This window comes from Choloepus didactylus, chromosome 18 (assembly GCF_015220235.1).
Source record: "Choloepus didactylus isolate mChoDid1 chromosome 18, mChoDid1.pri, whole genome shotgun sequence".
NCBI lineage: Eukaryota > Metazoa > Chordata > Mammalia > Pilosa > Megalonychidae > Choloepus > Choloepus didactylus.
In genome coordinates, this window is record NC_051324.1 from 76,304,815 (window position 1) to 76,331,603 (window position 26,789).

The window sequence follows — 26,789 nt, forward strand, 5'->3', positions numbered from 1 at the left end:
TGGTCATCGGATTTGGACTCACCCTAAATCCAGGGTGACCTCGTCTCAATCCTTAGTCACATCTGCAAAGATCCATTTCCAGAGCAGGTCCCGTTGGCACCAGGGCTGAGCACCTGAGTGTATTCTCATGGGACCCGACTCGATCCCCTGCATGGCTCCTTCCAGAACCCCCTGCAGTTCGGCAGGTCCACACCTGAGGCACCAGCCTCTCCCACCTCATAGCAGAGCCTGGGTTGTGCCTCCCACCCTCCCTTCCACTGCATTCCCCAAACACCAGGACATGCCACCTGCCCAGTGTCGTCTGCCCCAGAATGCCGTGCCAGTGCCAGCTCTGCCACCTGCGGCTGCCCCAAGGACAACAAACACCATCCCACAAGGGGGAAAAGAAAGTGGGAGGCGGCGGCTGGGGTGCTGGCCCACAGCCAGGCCTGTCTGGTTCCAAAGCGCACGGTGGCTTGTGCTGCATGGCAGCCAGTGCCACGCTCTGGGGAAACAGGTGTAAACACATCTTAGATCCTCTTTTTACAAATTTAGACAAAGCAGGACACTCCTGAGCCAAGTTTTTAAACGATGCCAGTTGCACCTGTTGTGGGTCTCTCAATGGGGTTTGATATTTAAACCCAGTAAATCAGATATAATATTCGTTTATACTATTTGTTCTATGCCCCGGGAAGGCTAGGGCGGCCTGACTTTCCTCCCTCCAGGCCATCTGCATTAGTCCCGGGCATCCTTCCACTCAAGAGGAAGGAAGGGAAGGGAAGGCAGAAGGAAATCCGCTGAGCCTGGCTTCACCCTGAGGAGCTGGGGGTCGCTGGCCCGTGCAGATGGCTGACTCCCCACCGGGCGGCTCCCCACGTGCAGGGGCCATTCCTCTCAGCCTGGGTCCCATCATTCCCAGTAAAGGTCCTGCTCCTGTCTCTAGGGCCCCTTCAGTTTCTAAAATCTATCCGTTCTTAACAGAAACTGAGGATATCTGGGCATTTCCGCATTTCGAGTTTTCGCAGGTTTTTTTCCCTCCTGGTAGCCTCCAGCAGCCATGGGGGAACCTCGAGCAGCACCTCTGGTGGGTCAGCAGGATTCTCTGGGCAGAAATCTGCAACAAGGAGTGTCCTCCTAACGACCCCTGGGCCCCCAGGAGAGCTCCCCTCCAGCTGTGTCTGCAAGGCCGTCCTCAGGCTCTCCCCACTTACCTGCCGACAGGAGTGAAACCGCGTCACCATCCCCTCTGCCTCCGTGTCCCAGCGCTGCACCGGGCGAGAAAGCGAGAGGCCAAGGGCCACACAAACACACGCGATTAGAAAGAACCAGCCAACGCCCCTACCATGACAGAAACAAATAAGTTTTATTGTTGAGAAACAGTTTCTTAAATAATATGTCAATTTCACTCCTTGGTGAAACAGCTCATCGGGATAATTTCCTTGCCAATCTGCTATAAATATGCTGACTCAACATGACAGGAGATATCTTTGGCATTTTCTTCCCATAGCTTAATAACTTGCAGAACATCTTGTACAAAAATGGTAGGTTTACACAAAAATAAGCATATAAATCATGTATTAATCCCAAAATGTAGTAAATAACATAGCAAAAACGTTAGCAAATCCGCTCCTTACACAAACTGGACAGATCTGTTGTGCATTGACTGTGTGCACATCTGAGTATTTTAAAATTAGTGTTCTGCCATTAAAATAGAGGTTTACAAAAAGGCCCCTCCAGTAACGTCGTTTACTCTATTTATCAATGCGTTTTAAAATCCCTTGAATTTATACTCACCTCACTTCATTCTTATAAAAACAGTCATTGTAGTGAAAAAGTTGCATGGCAATCCTGATAAAAGTAACATTCAAAATTTCCTGTTTTCAAGAATTGAGCAAAACCCTAACGTTCCCTTACAAACACACGTGGGAAACAGCCTCATGCGCCCACAAGCAGAAGAACCGGTGGGCACAGCTCTGGTGGGGCAGGTGACATGGCCGAGGGGCAGCAGTGGGCTGGGGGGGGAGTGTTTCCTCCACTCGCGACATGTCCTCCTTCTGAGTGTGGCCGCTCGGAGCCCCTCCTAGGGGCCCCCAGCCTGTCTGCCTCCAGTGCCACCATTAGGAAATTTTGCAGCTGTTTCTGGTGCAGTTTTTGGGGGGGGCTCTGGGGCGGCCGCGGGGCCCTCCCTTTCCGCAGGCTGCTCCTTTTGTGCGCGGAGCTGGCGGTGAGCGAGTAGGAGCGGCCGTGCATCATCCTGGCGTTGAGGCCGCTGGCCATGGAGAAGGACTTGAGGTGGCTCCTCAGGGCGACGGGGAGGGGCAGCTTGTCCACGAGGTGCACCGGTGTGCAGGACACGACGGCGCGGCAGCACAGGTCCTGCAGGCTCAGCACTGCGGAGGGAAGCGGGCAGCTGCTGGGCGCTGTGGCCACCGAGCCGCGCCTCGCCGGACCTGCGGGTGCCTGCAACGGCCCCGCCTCCGCGCCCTCAACCCCACCGGGTCCGAGTCCCGATTCGCTGTGGAGGGTCCCTTCAGGCCCATGGAGAGCACCTGGCATCACCAACTCTCACTTTCAACTGATTTTGTTTTCAGAGAAGAACGTGAGAGGTAGAAGGACACAGAGCATTTTTAATGAAGTGTAACTTGCATTTAGAAAATAATATTCAAATTCCACAGTGTTAATATATCCAAAAACCGTGTTATTCCTGATACTTGAGGTTCCAGCATGGCTCGCCTCCAAATCCGAGACACCGCAGCGGCCACCCGGAATCTCCCCCAGGAAGAGCATGAGGGCTTCAGGAAACGTGCTCGGAAGATATTTTCTTTCTGAATTGTATGGCTGACCTCAAAAACACAGATTATCTGTTTCATAAATGCTTATTTGAGAATACACCTGTAAAGCAAATTCTGCATGTTTATGTTTTGCCCAAAAAACTCATTGTGTGAGTCGTTCCCTGCCCCTCGTGCCCCCATCCCCAGCCCGGGAGTGGGGCAGTAATCACAGCTCACTCCTAATTGTGATATAGTCAACACAGGAACTCCAGAAGCAGAGAGAAAAAACATGATTCAAAGTGCTGGTTCATTTTAAAATCAAGGGTTCCAACAAGTAGTTCTTTTCCAACAGCTGTTATCAACTCGGGGTGACCTAGGCAGTTTGGAGACACTTTCGGTTGCCACTGCGGGAGGTGGTGGTGCTGACACCTGATGGCAGGGCCCAGGGGATGCTGCCCGGCATAAAGAGGGGCCAGCCCCCCATGGCGGCAGAGCCAAGGCAAGAAACCCTGTTCTACAAGAACGATGCTTGGCTCAATTGATCCCAGGCTGTTTTGTCTTGTCTTTTTGAAGCAACAAGCTGACAAGTTACTCAAAGGAAAACACTGACAGCTGAGCTATGTCAAAGGACATTTCCACAAAGCACATGAAACACCAGGGTACAGGTTTCTGGATATAGTAACACTGGAATTTGAATGTTATATTCTAAATGCAAGTTACAGTATGTTTAAGAAATTCTGTTTACTTCTATATCTCTATTTCCGCTCTCCTTTTTTCCAACAAAATCAGTTGAAAATAATAGATAATGTGATGCACTTTTCCCCAAAATCACCAGCATGAAGGAGGAACAGCAAACCCCAGCACTGCCGACGCCCAGACCCGGCCTGGGCACTGCACAGTGTCAATCTCCACGTGGTTTGTTTCAATACAGGCGCCGTGGACCCGGCTTCGCCTGAAGGGTGTCCCCTTCTTATGGCAACACCTGTGGCCACTTAGGAGCTTACTTATGGATGTACAAATTTCAGCAACACCACTCCTGAGCATTCTAACAAAGCTGGACAATTGTTCATCCCACTTAGACACATTTACCCTTTGGAAACAGACACCCGGGGACGAGGTGCCCTCCAGCATGCACCCCAGCGTACCCTTGCTGGGCCTCCAGAGCCGGTCCATCCCATGCCGCATCAGCACTGTCCGGGCCAGTTCTGTGAAGGACTCGGTGATGTTGAAGTTGCACAGCGGGCTAACCTCGAAGAAGGTCACGCCCAGTCGCTCGGCGTAGGCTTGGGCCTGCTCTGTAGGGACCTGACGCTTGAAAGCCAAGTGCAGGCGATTCCCCACCAGGATTTTAGGGACTCCAGGCGCGTGCTGCAGGGTGGGAGAGAGGGAGGGAAGGGTCACTTATGTGAGTTTTGTCATGGGCTGGTACTGACCGCTGCCCTTTCTGCCAGGCAGTCAGGCTGCTCAGAGGCCAGCAGGCAGCAGCTGGGGGCACTGCCTGGAGACCCACCAGCTACCACACAGGGAGCACAGCCGGCCGGCCTCTCAAGCGACCAAGGTGCTCCCCAGCCCATCGTCCCTCTGGAAGCTGGAGGTTCTCGGTGGCCAGGTACCTGAAACCACACTCGCAGGCCCAGCTGAAGGAGCAGCTCTCATCTGTCCATCTGGACCCTCAGGGACCGAGCCCTGTGTCCCACAGCTGCCCCTCTGCCTTGCAGAACCTGGGGACCAAGACCTGGCCCACGGCCTGGGGGACGGGGTGGGAAGGCTGTGAGGCAGAGGCCCCTGGCTGCACACACCCTCAGCGCCGGCAGAGTCATGCTGCAGGTGACGTGGAAGGACAGCTGCTGCCTTCCGGCCACGAGGGAAAAGCCAGACAGCGGTGTGCCAGGGACAATGCACAGAATGGCGGCTGGCACTGCGGCCCACCCTGCTGCCGAGCCCTCTGGGATGCTGTGCTGGGAGGACCCGCTGTTCCTGGGCTGAAGCCCCCGCCCGGTGCCCCACCCCTCCAGGCCCACGCTGAGCAGCGGGACAGCACCGCCAGGCCATACCTCGTCGATCTCCTTAATCCATCGGTCGATGCCGTCGAAAGACCAGCGGTTTGCGATGTCGTAGACCAGGATCACACCCTGAGGGGAGAGGCCACAAGGACTCAGAGCACAGGCCATTCTGGGCCAGGTGGGAACAAGTGCCCGGACTCCTAAGCCAAAGATACACAACACGCTAAATGACCACTGATTTTAGCACAGAATGTATTATTTTTATTTATCTACCAAAGTTAGCAGTTCTGTGATTACTTCCAATATTTCATAAGTTCATCAACAAACCCCCAAACTTCAGCTGAGTTGGGAACCAGAGCTTGTATTCCCCACACCCCTGACCTACTCCAGGGACATGGAATGGGGGGACACTGCAAGTATCAGGACCGTATGACTTGGATGGAGCATGTGTGCACACACACACACATGCAACACAGGCACACACACATACACATGCAACACACGCTCATACATGCAACTCACACATACAGAGGTATGCACAACACTGCACACATGCAGCACACAGGCACATACAACACAGGCACACACAACACAATCCACACATGCACACACATGCAACACGTACAACACACATGCACACAGGCGGCACTTACACACATAGGCATGTACAGCACAGTGTACACACAACAAACACACCAGCACATACACCATAGTGCACACACGCACACATACAACTCTGGTGCTGAAGGTGGCTTGAACCCACCAATCTCTCCATGGCACATTCTGGAAACTGGCATCAGCTTATATAAAAGCTTTCAATGCCTCATCCTCCAGTTATCCATTAATGAGGACGGCTGGTTAAGCCTGTTAATGTTATCTATCCACAGTTAGCTGAACCCCCTGGCTCAGGGAAAGGCTGTGTTACCTGTGCACCCCGCGAGTAGGAGCGGAATATCGTACAGAACCTTCCCTGCCCCGACGTGTCCCTGGAAAAGGTATCAGAGACAGGTAAAAAGAAATCAGTTCTTATTCCTGACAACAGGGATTTTTAAGCCCAGGAGCACAGTGAACGCATTTTGCAGCGTCAGCTGGTGGTCCCCCCAACCTAGCCGTGAGCCCAGATCCCACGAGAACCCCCCCACTGTCCCCTGGAGGGTTTGGTCATTGTGGGGAACTTCGGGGTCACTCTCTTCTCTGTCATTTTAGAAGTCAAACTAGAAAAAAATACGGATGGGCTTTAGCATAACTGTTCTCAAACATTTAAATAAATCCTAATGCAGGTGAGAAGCCTCTTTATTTTGGAGAGAGAAGGAAGCAGGCAAGTTGCTGCGTGGAGCCTGAAGATTTGGCAGATTCCTTATTTCCAGTTAATCCATAAACCGATCACATAAATCAGCCCTCTGTCATACACGGAATGGACAGCATCAGGGTGAGGGCTTCGGGTCCCTGCTCCCACCTGCACATCCAGGGCTGCCCTGCTGGGCCTCGGATGCAACTCCAGGAATGGGGTGAGAATAAAGGCGGCCCAGGGGTGACTCTGGGCCTCTGGGGGCTCCCGGTGGCTGCTTTCCTGTGCTCAGGCCCGTCCACGTTTGGGCAGCGGCTGCAGGGCTGCTCCCACGTGCCCCCGTAGCTGGCAGCCTCCTGGGGCTCTGGACGCGCCAGCTCCTCGTGGGCAATGGGGGACACGCGTCTGGTGGGGAATTCTCAGACTGGCCCCCGCGGGGCCTCGGTGCTCAGGCTTTACCCCAGGGGAGCCGCGGCAGGTACAGGAGCCATGGAGGAGGGGGCGGCACGCCAGACCCGGGGGTCTGCAGGGTGGAGGGACCCCCTCCTGGCCTTGTCGCCGCACCCGCAGGGCTCCCTGCCCCGAAAACCCCGAGCCCCGGCTCCGAGGAGCGCTGGGCAGGGCTCACGCTGCCTACCAGAGCTGCAGCTTCACCCGCCGGCCGTCCAGCAGGATGGTGGTGGTCTTGAAGTCGATACCTGCCAAGGAGGGTGGTCAAGGTGAGACGCAGGCCCCACCAGACCAATCCCCACCAACAGCCTCTCAGGGGGCGATCTGGGGCAGCCAGACACGGCGAGACTGCGGGGCGCCCACCACAAGCCCCAGGCCTTGCTCCCGTCCCACCGCAGGGCTCCCCATCTGCCCCTACCCCATGGCCTCACCCCCACCAGGCCTCACATCCCACCATGCACCCCGTCCCCACCTCCAACCAGCAACTCGGCCTGTGTGTCCCCACCCACCCCCATGGAGACGAAGCCCAGATATCCTCTTGGGCCTCTGTCACCTCCATCACCCCAAGGAGGGAGGCAGGGGCTTCCCCAGCCCTGAACCCCGGGGCACGGGGCAACACGAGCCAGGAAGGCAGGGGTTAGCCCAGCCAGGACTTGGACCGGAGGCCCTGGCCAGCAGCTGGGGGCCTGCTCTGAAGCCCAGGACCCCAAGTGGACTGCATGGAGCCCAGGCAGGGTGGTGGCCAGGGTTGACTGCAAGGCCGTGGCCAGCTCAGTCCCTGCCCACCCACTGCCCGCAGGCTGCCCTGGGTCAGCACCGGGAGCTCCCCTGGCCAGGAGCCCCCGCTCAAAGAGAGGCCTGCAAGCACTGAAAGCGCTTCCCCAACTCCTCCATGACGCAGGTGAAAAGAAACAGAATACGGAATTAGATGTGAAGCATTGCCTTAACTGTGTAAAAACATATGTGGGTGCACTTGCGTGCTAACACATAGCAAAAAAGCCCGAAGAACCCTAAATTGTTGTCGTTAGTTATCTCTGGGTTGTGGCTTTTTACCTTCTTTTTCAAATTCTTCTCCATTCTCATGTGTGTGTGTGTTTTTTTTTACAATGAGTATGCATTTCTTCTAAATCAGAAAAAGCAATAAAGGTTAAAAAATAAAAATATTCCTCCCCAAACTATGAGAAAACAGTTTTCTGTTTCTCTGGGAAACTGTCTACTGTGTTCACAAAGCAAGTCAGCTGACCACGCCCCGACCACCGCCTGCTGCGTCCGCAGACAGCTCCGCTGGGCTCCCAGGAGGGAAGGCTCAGGGAAAGGGCAATGCTACGAAGAGAAGAAAGACAGCCAGAAAGGAGCACTCCCTTCCGAAAAATAAACACAGTGCAACTTGTGATCACAAGAATTCAAACTGCTGAGTAGCACGACATGATGTGGCTTTGTGGTACTTGATTTATTTCATTTACAGGACTTGTTCAAGAATGTCTTTCAAAGCACTTAATCTAGAAAATAGTAGCCTTGAAAACATTCTGGGATGTGACCAGACTTGTAATTTTTTGACAAATAAAGCTGAATTAAGTATTAGAATTCTAAAGGGAAAAACGCCAATTGACAGGCAGAAGTGGAGAGAAAAGGAAAGTCCCGCCAGAGCCAACCTCCCCCCCGCCCCAACCCGGAATGAACACAAAACCTTCAGCACTGCTCCTCCAAAAGAAAACAGGCACACAGAAACCCCATGGAACCAGTAAATGCTCAGAAAACAAGCTCCTCTAAGATGCAACCAAAAAAAGGTATTGTGATCAAATGGCTCGCCTCCTGCTCCTTCCAAGGATCCAGAATGCTTAGATTTGGCCACCCCCTTCCTCCAGAGAAAGCCCCGCTAAAAAGTGCATTGCATTCATAAAAGTCTCCTCTCTTTAAAGATTGCTTAAGGCAAAACGAGGTGCCTGCCAAGGCTACCCACAGATTAGTGTCAGACTCTGCTAGCATGCAGTCTAGTTCTCGGGGGGAAAGCATACAATATCGCAGAAGCTGTTTCGGTCTTCACCCTTCTGGATGGATGTACACGGATAAACCCGGGGGCGCATAATCCGATTATAATCTGTGCCAGTCTTGTCTCTCTTGTGAGTGCCAGGGGCGGCATGTGCCAGGGATGCCCAGGTGCTCTCCTTCTGCCTCTCAGAATTAATATTTATAAATATTCTTCTAAGATAAGAGAGGTTGTATTGATAAAATATGAACAGGCTTGTTCTCATGAAGAAGGAACAATCAGAACAAGCGAGAACTCTTGAAAATTAAATATATCATAACCCAAAAACAGAAATGCTGAAAGACAGAATCAAGGAAATATCACAGAAAGTAAAATAAAAGGTCAAAGAGATAGAAAACAGGAGGGAAAAGATAAGAAAATAGAAGATTTATCCAGAAGGCCCAACATCTGATTAAGTGGAGTTCCAGAAACAGGGAACAGAGAAAATGAAGCAAGAATCATTCAAAACAATGATGATGATGATGATGATGATGATGAATGAATAAGAAATTTACCAGGACTGAACCACACGAACACATGAATCTCAGCTGAAAGTTGAAAAACGATACACATGGTAACAGTGAGATTCCAGAGACAGAAAGGAGACACCTGTGCTTCTGGGGAATGGGGGAAACATCTCCCAGACAGTGGAAGTCGGATCACAGTGCGACAGTCACCCGGGGCCTGGGCTTCGATGCCCGGCTGAAAGAGGCATCAGGGGGCTCCAAGCACCTTTCTGTTCTCATCTCCGGAAGCTGCTGGGTGAGGGTCTCCAGCCAAACAAGGAAGTGAACCAGAAGAGAAGCCGGTGGGAAATGGGGTCCAGGGGACACCCAGGGAAGATGGGAAGGAAACCCAGGACTACACAGGCCCGGTCCCAACCGCAGTCCCAACCGCGACTTCCATGCCCCAACTGGGTCTACAAATCCAGACCAGGCCCTGGGCTCCGAAAACAAAGACAGGGGCACAGTCAGAGTGCTCTCGGGAATGGAGGGGGCAGGGAAGCCCCTGAATGAGCGAGTGGGGGGTGGGTGGCAGGGCCAGGCCACAGAGGGCAGGACTGGGGGAGGGACGAGCCAGGGCAGTGAGCAGTGTGGAGCAGGGACCGTCTGGAGGCTGCTGGGGCGTGGAGGACTGACGGCGGCCTGGAGAAGGGTCCGCGCCGAGAAGAGGCAGAGAGAGGCTTCCAGGGAGGAATGGTTTGGGGTTCGGTCTTGGACACACCAGGTCTGTGATCCGAGGCCAGGAGAGGTACCCGGGCAGGAGCTGAAGCTTCCCCCCCAGCTCCCTGGGACTGAGCTCTGGCCTCAGAAGCCAGTGACTAAAATAAAAGGGAGAGATGCAGAGGGAAGCCACGTGCAGCAAGGAGGGACAGACAACAGAGAGGACAGATGATGCGACAAGATGCACCCAATGCTCAAGCGTGGAAGGCTCCCTGCAGGAAGACCCTGCCTGCCCTGGGGGCCGCTGTCTGCTGCCCCCAAGTTAGAGCCCTCCTCTGTCTTCCACCAACTGTGATCTCCACCCCGGCCCCCAGCACAGAGGAGCTCACCCGCCCTGCTGGCTGGACACACAGATCACCCAATGGACAAAATCACCCCCCAGAGCGGAGCGTGTCCCTTCGTTCTTACGGAAATTTAAAGAGGACACAAGGGCAAGCGTGTCCTGTCTGCATGTGAGGCCTGAACTGAAGTCTGGGACCAGCATACGCTTAGGAGGACACCAATAAAGCCACCAACCACGCCTCTGCGAGCACACATGCCCCGTCCCCTGCCACCTCCGGCGCTTGCTCTGGGGCACTGTCGGCATCAGGCATGACTCGGCCCGGCGGCGGCAAGAGTCACCTCGTCAGACCCACCAAGCAACAAGGTGAGCACTAAGAAAAGAAAGGCCTTGGACAGGACAAGATGGCTTGCATTCATCCTGTTGAATAATTCTTAGGAGTGACCTCTAAAGGAACACTTCACTAACTCCCCAGGAGAGAAAGTCAAACGCCTGTGTTTTCTGTAGCAGTCAGCATGTGCCAGTTTGAATGTATTATGTCCCCCAAACACCATTATCTTCGCTGTAATCTTGTGTGGGCAGACCTATCAGTGTTGATTAGATTGTAATTCTTTGAGGTTTCCATGGAGATGTACCCCACCCAACTGTGGGTGATGACTTTGACTGGATAATTTCCATGGAGGTGTTGGCCCGCCCATACGGTGGGTCTGAATTAAATTACTGGAGCACTACATAAGCTCAGACAGAAGGAGCAAGCTGCCACAGCCAAGAGGGACACTTTGAAGAACGCACAGGAGCTGCAGATGAGAGACAGTTTGAGGATGGTCGTTGAAAGCCGACTTTTGCTCCAGAGAAGTTGAGAGAGGAAAAACACTCCAAGAGCAACTAAGAGTGACATTTTTGAGGAACTGCAGCCTAGAGAGGAACATCCTGGGAGAAAGCCATTTTGACACTAGAACACAACACTAGGCATGTACACATAAACGGAGCGTACATACAATATATATAATACATGTGTGGAACACACACACTAGCAACTGCCAAACTAATTTGGAAATATGTTATTTTTCCCCTTGGAATGCTAAAGGTTTTCCACTGTCTAAGAAGCAACAGATTACTACACTTGGGAATTTACTTTTGAATCTGGAGACAACTTTGGACTTGACATGAACAGACAGTGAGCCCCCTCATCCTTCCCCGGCTGGAGAGTCACTTTATCTTTGTGCTTCACGAGACAAACCTACCGCCTGAGTAGAGCCGGCTCACTTGACTTAGAAAGTGTCCTCTTGTAACTTATTTTTTAGGGCCACAGAAACAAACAAGTCTTCATAAATATAAAAAATTAATTCCTGCTGGTCTTAAGCACCTTGGGTGCCCTCTATATGTTAAAACATATATTTGCTATTTATTTTCAAAGTCATGGATGCAATTGTTTACAGCATCACATTGTTCTCTAAGCCTTAGTGGGAAACCCGGCAGGCCCTGATCCAGTCCCGTAACGACCACTCCCCATTTTATCTTCTTTAATAATTTCATTTGCTGTTTCCAAAACATACTTATGTGGCTACCTCCTGACTTCTCCATGTTAACATTAATGACTTCCCTCCATGAAAGGTGAAATTTAGCGCTCTCATTGGCACACCCACCCATCTATTTCTCTTGCTCCCTCCTGCGTGCATGTACACACACACACACACACACACACACACACACCAGCATAGTTATGTTGCTATTTTAACTAGATCAGTGTTCAATTTTACATTATTATGACCAAGTAAACACTATCCACAACTGAGTATACTAGATTTATTTTTCCTTCTTGTACAACTTTTTGCTTTTTTACTGGAGTTGCCTTTTTTTTATTTGCTTACTTTTCTCTGCATTTATCACTAATTCATCCCTATAATCTCCCCCAATCATCTAAATCTCCCCTTATGACTCCCAAACACTTCAGGCACTTCACCTTCTTGGGAGTCTCTTTCCCAGGAGCTTTGGACCTGCTTCCATCCGGCCTGGGAAAGCAGCTGCCCGCCTGGGCCTCCCTTCTCCCGCTGCTAGACCCCTGGTCTTCCTCTCTCTCGGTTTACTCCGTCTTGTCATTTCATGAGAAAGGATATGTGGAAAGAGATAGTTTTTGACCCTTTGCATGTCTGAAAATGTCTTTATTCTGCCCTCACTCTTAATTGAGTGTGGATGGTGTGCCGGTTTGAAGCTGTTATGGACCCCAGGAAAGGCCATGTTCTTTTAATGCAGTCTTGTGGATGCCAACATATTGTGGGTGGGACCTCTTGGTTAGGTTGTTTCCATGGAGATGTGACCCACCCAACTGCAGGTGAGACCTTTTGATTAGATTATTTCCATGGAGGTGTTACCCTGCCCATTCAGGGTGGGTCTTAATTAGATCACTGGAGTCCTTAAGAGAGCTAAGCGCCCACACAGACCCAGGCGCTTGGAGATGCAGACAGAAGGATGTTTGGAGATGCTAAGAGATGAAGCCCAGAGTTTGCCCCAGAGAAGCTAAGAGAGGACTCCCAGATGCTTAGAGAGAAAAGCCCTGGGAGAAAAAGCAAAGATACACAGCAGCTGAGAGAGAGAAGCTAAGAGAGACAGAAGCCCAGAGACATTTTGGAGAAAGTCATTTTGAAACCAGAACCCAGGAACAAAGGAACAGCAGATGCCAGCCACATGCCTTCCCAGGTGACAGAGGTGTCCCGGACGCCATCAGCCTTTCTTCATGAAGGCATCCTCTTGTAGATGTCTTAGCATGGACACTTTCATGGTCTTAGAACTTTAAATTTGTAACCTAATAAATCCCCTTTATAAAAGCCAATCCATTTCTGGTATTTTGCATAACAGCAGCTTTAGCAAATGGGAACAGATTCTCACACAATTTAGGTAGGAAATAATTTTCTTTCAGGGATTTGCAGGCATTGTCCCATTAAGATCTACCTTCTGGAGTTCCTGTTGAGGAGCCAAATGTTCAACTGATACTCAGTCCTTTGGATGCAATTTGGTTTCCCATGGAAGCCTGGCAGGTCTTCTGTTTGCCCTGTCATTTTGACATTTCATGCCGACGAGCCTTATTACACATTCACGTCCATCACCAGGCTGGCCTTGGCAGGCCCTTTCAGTCTGCAGATGCGAACCTTTCCATTTCAGGAAACTTTCTCGAATTGTCTGTTTCCTCCTTCTGGGACACTGGCATTAATTCAGGTGTCAGGCCTCCAGAACCTACTCCCTATTTTTCTTATCTTATTTGCATCTCTGTCTTTTTCTCAACATTCTGGAAAGCATTCTCAAGTTTATCTTTTATCTCGTCTGTGCGATTTTTATTTCTGCTACCATGTTTTTAATTTCCAAGTTCTTTCTTGTGTTTTGATTATTTCCAGTCAGGGCTGAGAAGCTCCTGTGGGACCAGCCCTCCTACAGATAAAGCCATAAAACTGGACAAAATAGGAAAACCAACGACCTGAAGACACTCTCCCCACTTCCACATCATAACTTGCAACACTCTTGTAATTTGGAGTTGCCAGGAGTCAGCTTCCTTGCCAGGTGGAAAAGAACAAACTGAGAATCAAGATAACAGAAGAAAGCAGAGATGTATGGGAGGGCTCAAGGAGACATGGGGAGTGGTTGCTCAGCACCACTTGGTGAGTGGACCCAGCCATGCCGGACACTGGCCCCAGTTCTCAACTTCTCAGATACACAGGCAATAAATTCTGCTTGGCTGAAGCTGCTTTCAGTTAACTTTTCTGATTGCATTTTGTTTGCCCCCAAAATGTCCTGTCAAACAGGAAGCCCACGAAGCACAAAATCAGGAGAGAGGCTAGAGAGTGATCTGACACGCAAACACTGGGAAAAGCCACAAAGATACGTTTGAGCAAAGTACAATGACCATACATCCCAGAATTTCACCAACAGTAAACAAGCATTTAAAAGAAGATCTAACTCAGTAATAATCATTTAATTACTAACCATCATAACAAAACTAAACCCGGTGACTTCTTAAGATGGCAGTTCCTGTGACAAGACCAGTTTCAAAAGGACGCCAGCAGCTGACAGGCCCCTGCCCCGTGGACCCCCAGGCCCCCACGCGGACTGTGCTGCTCTGGATCGGGCTGGCTGTAGCTTCCCTGGGCTTCTGCCTCCTGTTGAGCAGCCACTCCCAACCTTTCCTCTGCACCTGCTCTTCAAAGCGTGCAGCCCATTCCACAGGTGGCACCCCTCTTCACCCCTGGAACTGCGAACTGGGGGCAGGGTGGGGTCGGGTGGGGTTGGGGGAGTGCAGTGGGACAAAACTCCGCCTGCTTGGGAAAGGCCATGGGAGACCCCTGGGCTCCCCCAGGTTCCTGCACCTGAGACGAAGGCCCCCCGTGAAGCCAGGGACATCTGACAACACGCAGGGCAGCTTCAGGCCACCCCCTGAGCTCTCCCATGTCTCAGTTTTCCCGGCTGTCGGTGGGGCATGTACCACCCTGCAGTGCACAGAAACGTGAAGACCGGGCCTGGCACGGCTGCTGAGAATCCACGTGCTCACCAGCGCCTCCCTTGGACAAGCAAATGCACCAGTCCGTCCCCCGGTCTCTGGGGTCTCACTCAGTGAGGCCTCCCTGTACTCTCGCTGGTGTCACTCCTGATCCTCTCCGCCTGCGTCAATCTCAACTCCACATCGAGCTCTGCCCTCTCTACTCCTCGCCCCCGTTCAAGCGTCCTCCAAGCTATTCTCCAAAGTTGTCCTTTTGTGCTCTGACAGACGCTCCGCCTTGGGCTTGAGTGACGGCTAAGCTCACGTGCCACCTAGGCTGCGACATGGTGTCCAGTTGTCTGGTCAAGCAAGCTCTGGCCTGCTGTATACTGTGAGGGTATCAGTTGGTTGATGGCATCTACAATCAACAAAGGAGACTGCCTTCAGCAGTGAGAGAAGCCTCATTCAAAAAGCTGGAGCTTTAGAAGGAGAACTGAGGGTTTCAGCAGTGAGAAGGAAGAGTTTCCGTCTGTACTTCAGCCAGCCGGCTTCTCCTGGGGAATTCACCAAAACCTTCATCAGAGCCTCAACTGTAGCCTGCCTACGAAATTCAGACTTGCCAATTCCCACAGTCATGTGAGCCAATTCCCGTAATAAATCTCATAATATTTACACACATACATAATCACATACTGTTCTCTGGAGAACCCTAATAGAGTGTGTATTACTTTTCTGTGGCCTCTGTAACAACTGTCCACAAACTGGGGGGCTTACAACTAACAGAAAGGCATTCTTTCCCAGCTCTGCAGGGCCGTGCTCCCTCTGGAGGCTCCAGGGAGGGTCTCTCCTGCTCCCTCTCCACTCCTGGTGGCCCCAGGCACTCCGCTGGCCGCATGCCCACCTTTGCGTGGCCTTCTCCACTGCTCTCCTGGTCTCTCCTCTGGATGTCTCTTCTAAGGACACTTGTGACTGGATTCAGGGCCACTCAGGGAATCTGGGATGGGCTCATCTCAAGACTCATCATTCCACCTGCAAAGGCCCTGTTTTCAAACCAAGCCCATCCACAGGTTCCAGGACGTGGCGGATCTCTTGGGGGAGCCACCAGTCAACCCCCTGCAGAGCTCACCCACTTAAATTCCTCACTGCACTTGTTCTGCCTCGGGGTGATGTGGGAGCTGTCTGCCTACCTGCAAGTTTAGCATAAAAACGTGCCGATGTGCAGCCAGCCCCCTGCCTCCTGAGAATGCGGGGTAAAAGCCTCACGCTGCTGCCAGGGCGTCTGGAGGCCGCCAAGAAGGCCCCGGTGTTCTGGCCCTCTGTCCTGGACCCCACCTGTCCCACCCAACGTGCTTCAGCTTCAGAGAAGATAAATGTTCCCTCCCTTAAAGTAAGATTCGAAAGGGTGGAGAAGAACATATATGCCTTATTAAGAAAAGGGGTCTCTGCCTTGGTGGGCCGCTACAAGGTTCACGATCATTCGGCAGTTCCTCAAAAAGTTAAACATAGAGCGGCCATGTGACCTGGCAATCCCACATCCAGGGACCCACCCGGGAGAACTGAAGGTGGGGACTCAGGATAGCCGTGTCCACAGCAGCACTATCCACAACAGTCTAAAAGCATCCATCCACCGAGAAGTGGACAAGCAAAACATGGTCCAGCCACACAATGGACTACTACTTAGCCACGAAAAGGAATGAAGCTCTGATCCACGCTACAACATGGATGAACCTTGGAAACATTACAGTGAGTGAAATAAGCCAGACAGAAAAGGACAAATATTCTGTGGTTCCACTCATATGAAATATGTAGAACGGGTAAATCCGTTGAGACAAAAAGCAGATTCAAGGTTACCAGGGGCTGGGGGCAGAGGGAAATGGGGATCTGTTGCTAAATGGGTGCAGAGTTTCTGTTTGGGGTGATGAAAAATTCTGGAAATAGGTAGTGGAGATGGTTGCACAATATTGTGAATATAATTAATGCCACTGAACTGTACACTTAAAAATGGTAGAAACGGCAAATTTTATTTTAAAAATTTGGACAAATTATGGCCAAAGAAAATTCATGATCAACTCTCTGATTTAGAGGCCATAGGCCATAGCCTCTTCAAGTACATTAACCAGATGTGTCCCCTTTTCCCATAACGTCGACACCCCTTTTCAACATGAAAAAGTTAGAGTGGTCACTGCCTAAACATCCCTGAAGATCGGAAAGTGATTAAACTAGAGGAAGGGGTAGCAACAGACAAGATGCAATTTAACAAAGGATTATGAATACTGAATCTCTATTAAATTTCTTTTTCTTAGTTGCTAGGGTATTAGAATTGCTAGAAGGAAAGAAATGAAATGGTGGAACTGTAACCCATAGCATCCTTTGAAATATGTTCTATAGCTACTTGTTAAATTGTGATTTGAAAGTTATCACCTTTTTGTATATATGTCATATTCCACAATAAGGAAATAACTGACACTGTGGAACCATAACCCATAACATTTTTGAAAGTTGCTCCTAGCTACTTGTTAAATTGCACTTCGGAAATTATTACTTCTATGTAAATGTTACACCCCACAATAAAGAATAACCAAAAAAAAAACCCATAAATCAGATCACGTCACCTTTCTGTTTAAAACCGTTTAAGAGGATGCTCACTGTAGTGAAAAATAAAAATCTGAATTTTTAAAAAAGCATTTGCAAGTCCCGGTTAAAAGACCATCGTAAGTAAACTCTTTTGAGCTGATTAGGATGAAATGCCCCCCCCAGAAATGACTAACACCACTGAGCAGCTTCTCCCTGCTGATGGGCTGGCAGCCGGGGTCCCCCGGTGCGGGGTGCAGGCTGCCCTGGCTTCCCCGAGGACTCCACCCTGCCGCCACCCAAGACCCAAGAGGGCCTGGGTGGGGTCCCTGGCAGCTCAGACGTGCCAGGTGGGATCCTGCTGCCTGTGCTCACCTCTGGGGCCCATCCACCTGGGTGCCCAGCACCCAAACAGCCACAGCCCGGCTCTCCAATGACCCTGCGCCTCCTCCAGTTAGGACGCGCGCCCCACCAGAGCCCCAGAACTTGGCCCCTGACCAAGGTCCTGAGCTCCAGAAACCCCATCCACCCCTCAGAGACGCACCAGCCCCGGGAGGAGCTGCTGGTGTCACTTCAAGTTATTTTGCTCTCTAAAATCAAAGTTGTTCCAAAGATAAATCCTCTTAACACAGCTGGGCTGCCCACAGAATCCCAGCACAGCCTCTAATCGCTGGCTTACGTGCCTTTAAGAATAATCTCTTTTTCCCTACACATGATATTGAACCGCTCCGCTTTACTCCCGCCAACGTTTTCTTTTATGCCGTCTCTCCACTTACTAGTATGCTGTTCTCCTGGTGATCATATTTCTCCCTCTGACTCACTTACATGTGTTACATTCTGGTTCTTGAGTACGTAACACTTTTGATAACCATAATGTCAGTATTGGGGCCAAAAGATATAACTCAAATCGACAGCATTTAACTATCAAATTCACATGAATTCTATCCATCAAAATAAAATAAAAATGCACAAAAGCTTCTAGAACAAAGTCTGTCAGAATAACAGGGACAAAAAGAGAGATAATTTTAAGCTCCTAAAATAGCCCAGGAAAAGTCAAATGCCAAGCCATTCTCTACACTTTCAGCTCCGCACCATAAAAAAGTAATTTAGTAATCTATTTCAAGTCACCCACCACCTGCTGAGCTGTCTTAGTCAGTAAGCAGACACAGGCGTGGGCTGCGGCAGAGGACTGCTCTCGGTGTAAATATTGATTAAATGCAATTTATAAACACATTCATCTTTGAGTGCCTGACTTCTGAGAAAAGTGTCTCAAGTGGAATTAAAATATCAGAAACAGATCATTGGTTGCCTCAAGCTGGGGAGCAGCAGGGGCGACTGCTCTGGGTATGGGCCCCTTCTTGGAGTGATGAAAATGTTCTGAAATGAGATAAAGATGATGGCTGCATCACATCGTGAATGCAGTATAAACACCACCGAATGGTACACTTTAAAATGGTGAATTTCACATTATGTGTTTCCCCTGAGTAAATACACACACATCCTACCCAGAGTCCAACTCTACATTCAGGCGAGAAAAACACTTTGTTGGTACCTGCTGGGGGAGCAGGGCTGACAGGTGGGGTGGGGATGGAGCAGGCCTCAGAGCCTCCGCTCAGCCAAGGCCCCGCTCCACCCTCAGAGCACTTCTCTGTATGTTTCTAGATGTTTCTAAAAGCTACTCATGTTTTAGACTGGGATCTAAAATGCTTTCATCACATAAATGTGCCGGGCACATGAATGTTTCCTCTTTGTCAAATCCTTCCCCTCTCCTTTCTGAGAAGGAGCACTTGCTCCCTGCTGTACCAGTTAATTTCATGCCTCAGTTTGGCTCCATTATGGTGTTCAGTTGTTTGGTCAAGCAAGCACCAGTGCACTTACTACTGAGATGGTGTTTTGGGGATGGATTTGCCTCTAGTCAGTTGGTTGCATCTACACCTACAGCTGGCTGCATCTACAATCAACAAAGGAGACTGCCCTCAGCAATGTGGAGAGTCTCTTCATATCATCTGTTGGAGATCTTGAATGCCAGCACCGAGGATTTCAAAAGTCAGAAAAAGAATGTTTGCCTCAACTTCAATCAGCCAGCTTCCCCTGGGGACTCGGACTCAACTTCAGCATCACCCTGATCGGGGTTTCCCGCTTGTGGCCTGCCCTACAGAATTCAGACTTGCCAGTACCCACGGTTGCATGAACCAGTCCCCTATAATAGATTTCTTCATATAGACTCTATCTCCTGTCAGTTCTTTTTTCCCTGGAGAACGCTAATATACCTACTATTCCTCCTTCCCAGTTTTTCTGTGAACCAGCAGAGTGACTGGGCAGGTGGGGGGGTGGGACCGGCCCCCGCTCTCGGAGCCCCAGCCCTTCCCTCGCCTGAACCGCTGCCCCCCGCGGCGGGCTCAGCTGTCCCGCGCCCTCCCCAGGCCCGCGAGGCCGGCACCCCGTCCCGCTTCCCCAACGCCCTCACCTCAGCTCGCATGTCCAGGGCCTGCCCAAGCTGCTGTCTGCGGGAGCGGGTGGAGCGCCCGGCGAGGAGAGCGGGATGCCCAGCCCAGCCAGGAGGGGCGCGGGGGGACCCACTGGGCAGCTCACCCGCTTGTCCGGGGGCAGCCGCCGTTCCCTCAGGTGTCGTCAGACCACGGCCCCGTTTCCAGAGCGCCCGGTCGCCGGCAGGACGCACGCCACCTCGCTGGGTCTCGGGTGGCCCCCGACTTAGGGCTGGGGGGCCTGGGGTTCTCCCCGACTTCTCTGCCGTCGGGGGCCCCTGCCCGGGTTGTGGCCTGTAGTCCACACGTCGCCGGGGCCCCAGGCGCGCCCTCCCCGCCTGCCTCCCCCCGGGACGGCCCGGAACTCCGTGGCTCCCCCCCGAGCAGGTGGTGAGCGGCGAGGCTGGCTTCCAGCCCCTTCCTGCGCGAGCACGCCCGCGACCCGCTTCCCTTAGGCGCAGGAGCGTCCTGGGCACCCCTCTCGCCCCGCGGACTCTCGGCTGTGGCCGCGGCGGGCAGGCCCCGGATGGAGCTGGCCCGGGATGGAGCAGGGCCCGGATGGAGCTGGCCCAGGATGGAGAAGGCCCCGGATGGAGCTGGCCCGGGATGGAGAAGGCCCCGAATGGAACAGGCCCGGGATGGAGCAGGCCCCGGATGGAGCAGACCCCGGGATGGAGCAGGGCCCGGATGGAGCAGGACCCCGGCATGGAGCAGGCCCGGGATGGAGCAGGGCCCCGGCAGAGCAGGGCCCCGGCAGAGCAGGCCCCGGATGGAGCAGGGCCCGGCATGGAGCAGGCCCCGGCATGGAGCAGGGCCCGGATGGAGCAGGCCCGGGATGGAGCAGGGCCCGGATGGAGCAGGCCCGGGATGGAGAAGGCCCCGGATGGAACAGGCCCCGGGATGGAGCAGGGCCCGGATGGAGCAGGCCCCGGATGGAGCAGGGCCCGGATGGAGAAGGCCCCGATGGAACAGGCCCCGGCATGGAGCAGGGCCCGGATGGAGCAGGGCCTGGATGGAGAAGGCCCGGATGGAGCAGGCCTGGTATGGAGCAGGGCCCGGATGGAGCAGGCCCCGGATGGAGCAGGGCCCGGATGGAGAAGGCCCCGATGGAACAGGCCCCGGGATGGAGCAGGGCCCGGATGGAGCAGGCCCCGGATGGAGCAGGGCCCGGATGGAGAAGGCCCCGATGGAACAGGCCCCGGCATGGAGCAGGCCCGGGATGGAGCAGGCCCCGGATGGAGAAGGCCCCGGATGGAGCAGGCCCGGGATGGAGCAGGCCCCGGATGGAGAAGGCCCGGGATGGAGCAGGGCCCGGATGGAGCTGGCCCGGGATGGAGAAGGCCCCGGATGGAGCTGGCCCGGGATGGAGAAGGCCCCGGATGGAACAGGCCCGGGATGGAGCAGGGCCCGGATGGAGCAGACCCCGGGATGGAGCAGGGCCCGGATGGAGCAGGACCCCGGCATGGAGCAGGCCCGGGATGGAGCAGGGCCCCGGCAGAGCAGGCCCCGGATGGAGCAGGGCCCGGCATGGAGCAGGCCCCGGCATGGAGCAGGGCCCGGATGGAGCAGGCCCGGGATGGAGCAGGCCCCGGATGGAGCTGGCCCCGGGATGGAGCAGGGCCCGGATGGAGCAGGGCCCGGATGGAGCAGGCCCGGGATGGAGAAGGCCCCGAATGGAACAGGCCCCGGGATGGAGCAGGGCCCGGATGGAGCAGGGCCTGGATGGAGAAGGCCCGGATGGAGCAGGCCTGGTATGGAGCAGGGCCCCGGATGTAGCAGGCCCAGCAGAGGTGGGCCCGAGCAGGGTAGAGACCCCTTGGCTGCAGGTTGCAGCTCTGCCCACCGACCCCCTCCGGACACCGGAGCCCGCCTGTCCCACCAGGGCAGCACCCGAGCCACCACCCTCCACCTCCGCCCCAGCACCGGGGGTCTGGTTTAACTGCCGTCAGCGGGGTCTGGGCGCAGCACCCTCCGGAGCGGGAAGAGCTCGAGAAGCAGATGGTTTATGTCCAAATCTTCATTGAGGAGAGGCAAAGAAAGCTCATTTACTGCTTACCTACCAAAAGAGGCACGTTTCTTGGGTGAGTTTATCACCACCCTTTGCTGTTTGGGCCACCTTGCCCAATGACTTTGAAAGTAGATACATTGCACTTATTTTTTGCTAATTTGTTCTCAGATATTTCCTAAATTGCAAAGAGGAAAGAAAAATCAATAGAAAATCCATTTTTATCTAATTGTTATATTTCTAATAATTGACATTATTACTTATTCAATATCTTACATTGATGTACAGAAAATGCAAACGACTGATGCATGTATCATACCCAGTGGAAAGATGGTGCAGAACAGAGTTCCAAAACAGACCCACACAAATACGGCCGGTCGCTCTTTAACAAAGGTGCAGAGGCAATGCCATGGAGAAAGGATGCTCTTTTCAACAAATGATACTAGAACAACTGGATACCAATATGCAAAAGAAATGAACCTCAAATTATAAAGATAAACTCAAGATGGAACATCATTGAGGCAGGTTAGTTATGTTCCCAGAAATACATGTTCTTAATCTTAATCCATTCCTGTGGATGTGAACCTGCGTACACAGGACCTTGTGGAGATGTTACTTATGGTCGAGGTGCGCCACCTGAATCAGGATGGGTCTAAATCCTGGCTTTGGAGGCCTATACAGAAGACCCCAGGGAGAAAGCCACTGCAGGGAGAAGGAGCTGGAAGTCACTGGAACCTGGAAGAGACAGAAGAGGCCGCCATGTAAGTCATCTGTAACATCGTATAACAGAAAAGCCCAGGATCCAGGATCGCCGGCAGCCAACCCCAGAATGCCACAGTCTTCAGAGAGAAAGCATCGCCTGGCTGCGACTCAATTTTGGATTCCTCCTGGCCTCAAAGCTGTGAGCCAGTAAATTCCCATTGTTTAAGCCAATGCATGGCATGGATTTGTACTTGCAGCCAGGAAACTAAGACAATAGTCATAAAACCTAAACTAGAATAGAATAAAACACAGGAGAAAACCTTCGTAACTTCATGTTAGGCAAAGATACCTTACATATAACATCAAAAGCATGGTCTATAAAAGAAAAATATTGATAAATCGGACTTCTTAAAAAAGTGAGAACTTCTACTGTTAGAAAGATACTTAAAATGGAAAGACAACCCACAGACAACTGGGAGCTAATATTTGCAAAACACATTTCTGATAAAGGACTTGTATCCAGAATATATTTAAACATCATCAGAACTCAAGAAAACAAACCACTCAATTTTTTGTTGAAGTGGGCAAAAGATTTGAATAGACACTTTGCCAAAGAGGATTTAAGATTGGCAAATAAGCACAAGAAAAGATGCTGAAATTGTTAGTTGTTAGGGAAAAACACATGAAGAGATGCTCAAATCATTGGTTGGTAGGGAAAAGCAAATCAAAAGCACAATGAGATACCACCACACACGCAACAGAATGGGGAGGAAACCGAAACAAAACCAAAACTACGCCAGTGCTGGTAAGAATGCAACATGGAGACCAGTTTGCCACTTTCTGATTAAGTTAAACATACACTGATCATATGACCCAGCAATCCCGGACTAAGGGAAAAAACTTAAGTTCATACATAAACTTGAATGCGAATGTTTATACGGTCTTTTATTCACGGCTCACCCACAACTGGAAACCGTGCGAATGTCCCTCGATGGTGAACGGGTACTCAGAAGTAAAAAGGAACGAGTGACTGACGCGCAGCAACGTGATCGTCATCTGCCACACAGGACACTGCGTGGAGGAAGGCAGACCCTGAAGTCTTCGTGCCGTGGGCAAAACCGCAGCGTAGCGGGCGGCTCCGCAGCTGCTAGGGGCAGGGAGTGGGCAGAGGATTTGCCCACAAAGGGCCAGGGAATTTCTGGGGATGATGGAGCTGTTCTATATCTTGATTATGATATTGGTTACACGACTGTATGCACTCGTCAAAATTCAGAAAAATGTACCCTAAACAGGGTGACTTTTACAGTGTATAAATTATACCTCAGTAAACCTTGCTAAAGAAGAAAAACTCCTGTGGAAAGGAACAACCCATACAGCAGTTCTCACGTTTACCATGCAGTTAAATGTGAAACAGAATCATAAATATTAAACTTTACATTTATGTATTTAATAATGTAAAATATTAAACTTTACATTTAGAATCATAAATATAAATATTAAACTTTCCTGGGCCCCTCTAGGAACTCTCAAGCCTCGGCTGCACGCAGGGGTGAAACTGCAGCACCCCAGCCTGAGCACGGATGGCCTGGGTGAAGGGGCTCAGGGCACCCACGGGGTCCCAGCAGGGCAGGGAGGGGCCCACGACATGGAGGGGTGGGGGCTCCTCCATCGGGCCCCAGCCCACCTTGCAGGAGTCACCCGGCAGTCCCCTCCCACTGCTCCTGTCCACCGCCCAGGGGAGGAGGAAGCTGGGGGCCGAGGCTGCTGAAGCCCCTCTTTGCAGGCTCCCAGCTTCACAATGGCTTCTGCATCTCCCGGAGCCAGGCCACTGCCCCTGTTTTAAACCGCAGCTGTGCAGCAGTCTTCTAAAATGCACCCATCATTCTAAACTGGAAGGAATATATTTTGTTTCCAGATGGATCTTATTTATCTAAGAGAGAATTTAGTATTTTTCACACTTATCATTTTCCCTGTTAAAATAACTGTTTAGCCTCATATATTAGAGTCAACTAAAGTTTAATATTTGTATTTATGATTCTATTTCTGTAAACTTGTTTTTGCTTCTTTTTTTAATGAAACAAAATGCCAGTCCTGTCACGAGTCCCAATATAAATAACACTCTCAATTCAAATTCATGAGCAAGCCCTGCTGAGCCGCATGTGGGGAAAGGTAATTAATTAATTATTAGCTCGCAAGAGGTTGGAACATACAAACATGTCAAGGTTCACTTTCAGCTGAGGAAACCCTAGAATGGTTTCTGATGGGCTACATCAATTTCCATGACCAGCTTTTTGGGGTGCCTCCTTGGTGATGTCGTAGCGTTAGCAGGTGGTTACGGGAGGAAAACACCCAGCACCCATGGAGAGGCAGAGAAGCCAGGCACAGCCTCAGGCCTGGGGCCTCCTGTGCCAGACCCTGGCCCGGCCACGCCCTCCCTGCCAGCCGCCGGGCACTGGCACTGCCCAGCACAGGCTCCTGGTCTCAAAACCTCCAGCCCCGAATGTGGTCAGCCACTGGTTCTAGAAGCCAGCCTGCCGCCATCTCCAGCACGGAGGAGTTAGAAGGCATCTGGTCACGTCATGAGCGGGAAAGTCTCCCTGCAGTTCAGACTCCATAACACATTAAAGACAGCTTGAGACCTTGGAGTGCCAAACCCACTGAAGAGGAAACAAACTATAAAGCTCAATAGCCGTAAAGCACCTGATTGAGATTATAAAGTTTGTGAAAGGAAAAGCACACTGTAACCAAAAACATGAAGAGCTGAAAAGGAGCTTCATGTTTAATGAATCTCTGCATATTAGCAAAGCTAAAATAAAAATAGGAATAAATGGTGAACCTCATTTAAAACATCTTACCTTTAATCAAAGGAGAATCAAATGTGGTACCCGAATATTAGATGTGGGAAGTGTTTGAAAGGATAGACTGGTTTTCCCTAAATCCTATAGGTGAAAAACACTTACACGCACCGGTGACAAACCTGCTCACTCCTGACGCCCTTTCTGCTTCTCTCCGTCTCCAAACACCACAAGAGCTGCCTGACGTGCCCTCCTGGCAGAGGGCGGGTGAGCGGAGGTGGCCGGCAGCTGAGGGCAGGGTGGGGCCCGGGGTCGGGTGTGGCTTCAGGGGTCACAGGGTCAGCCTGTGGCCCCCATGCCCAGGCCGGTCGCAGTGGCCTTACCAGTCCCTTACAACATGCCGGAGAGTCTGTCCGCTGGGGAGAGCGGGCACAGGAGGCCACCGTGAGCCCACACGGCCACGCCTGGCTCTTCTGTCAGGTTCTCCTCCCGCTCTGCCCCTCTGCCGGGCTGGCCCGACCCAGGCCCCGAGCCCCGAGCCCGAGGTCCCGGGTGGCCCCTCTCCTCCCCGCAGCAGCCACGCCCCGTCTGCGCCACCCTGGATGGCTGCCCCTGCTGCCACCTGGGTCGGCCCAGCCCACCACCCTGGGGACCCATTCCTGGGCCAGGGGCGGGTTGAGGCCCGAGTGACCCACCCTTGTGCAGCCGTCCCCCCACCTCATTTCACGCGGCACCATGGCTGGGGCCCCTCCCTGCCTGGAAGATCCCAGAAAGAACAGCCAGAGGGTGGGCATCCCTGGGGACCCCCGAGGCCTGACTGTGCGCCCTGGGATCACAGGGTGTTTCCACGGCCCCCCAGCCCAAGCCCGGAGGACCCTTCATTCCTGGCCCGGCCCCTCGCCAGCGCACAAGGGCCTGTTGGCGTGGTGGGCAGTGGGAGACACCCGCAGGCCGGTTAGGAGAAGCAGGGCTGATTGAGGCCTTGTAAAAAGAAAACCTGATGCAAATGGAATTTTATGATTTTTAAATACCTGGGGGCATTTATGACATAATTTTAAAAACCCAACATCTGTTTAAATGCACTGGATACCCACGATGGGGCGTGGAAGGTGGAGAATGTGGTAACCCTTGTTTTGCCTTCAGGAAACAAGATGAAATCCGATTTGACTTTTAGCTCATCCTTGAAAGCAATGACTTTATAAATCGTGCTTTAAATTTAAAGTGGCTGCCAAGGAATCTGGCAGATAGAAATCAGAAACTCCTGGCACTGTCTGTGGAATTGGAGAAGCGAGTAGGGGACATGCGGGAGCATCACCGGGTGGAATGTTTGTCAAAAGGCAAATAGAATGGAGAAAACCTCCAAAAGCTGGATCCCTTCACATAAGAGTTTTGCTGCTCCTTGCAAGGAAGAAAAGCCTTTCCCAATGCTCAACCCGAAAGGGCAGGGAGCCGGGAGGCTGCCCGGCAGCAGCACAGCCCAGAGCCAGCGCCCACCTGCCTGCGGCTGTGACATCCCAAAAGCAAAGCTACTGTCTTGAGCTTTTAGCAAGAAAGAAATGGAGAACGGGAGACGGGGGCTCCTGCTGGGCAAAGGAAGCTGGAAACCGATAGGAGAGAGTAGGAACCAAGAGACTGGCGTTCAGCGTCTGTTTAGTCCCCCTGCCTTTTACCTGGGCAAAATGCAGAAAACAGCACCCGGAACGGGAAGGGGTCACAACCCGGCGCTGGAGCACCAGCCTCTGGAG

At 52.1% G+C, this 26,789-nt stretch overlaps 1 protein-coding gene across 1 annotated transcript in view; it reads right to left on the reverse strand.

The window, feature by feature from the left end:
• Positions 1 to 1,945: 1,945 nt before the first annotated feature.
• RAB40B (RAB40B, member RAS oncogene family) overlaps positions 1,946 to 26,789 on the reverse strand; it is a 34,685-nt gene continuing 9,841 nt past the window's right edge. The window contains 6 exon segments of the mRNA XM_037808687.1: positions 1,946 to 2,138; positions 2,140 to 2,369; positions 3,896 to 4,118; positions 4,805 to 4,882; positions 5,679 to 5,739; positions 6,679 to 6,739. Of these exon segments, the coding sequence (XP_037664615.1) occupies positions 2,097 to 2,138; positions 2,140 to 2,369; positions 3,896 to 4,118; positions 4,805 to 4,882; positions 5,679 to 5,739; positions 6,679 to 6,739 (695 nt within the window). The 3' untranslated portion in view covers positions 1,946 to 2,096.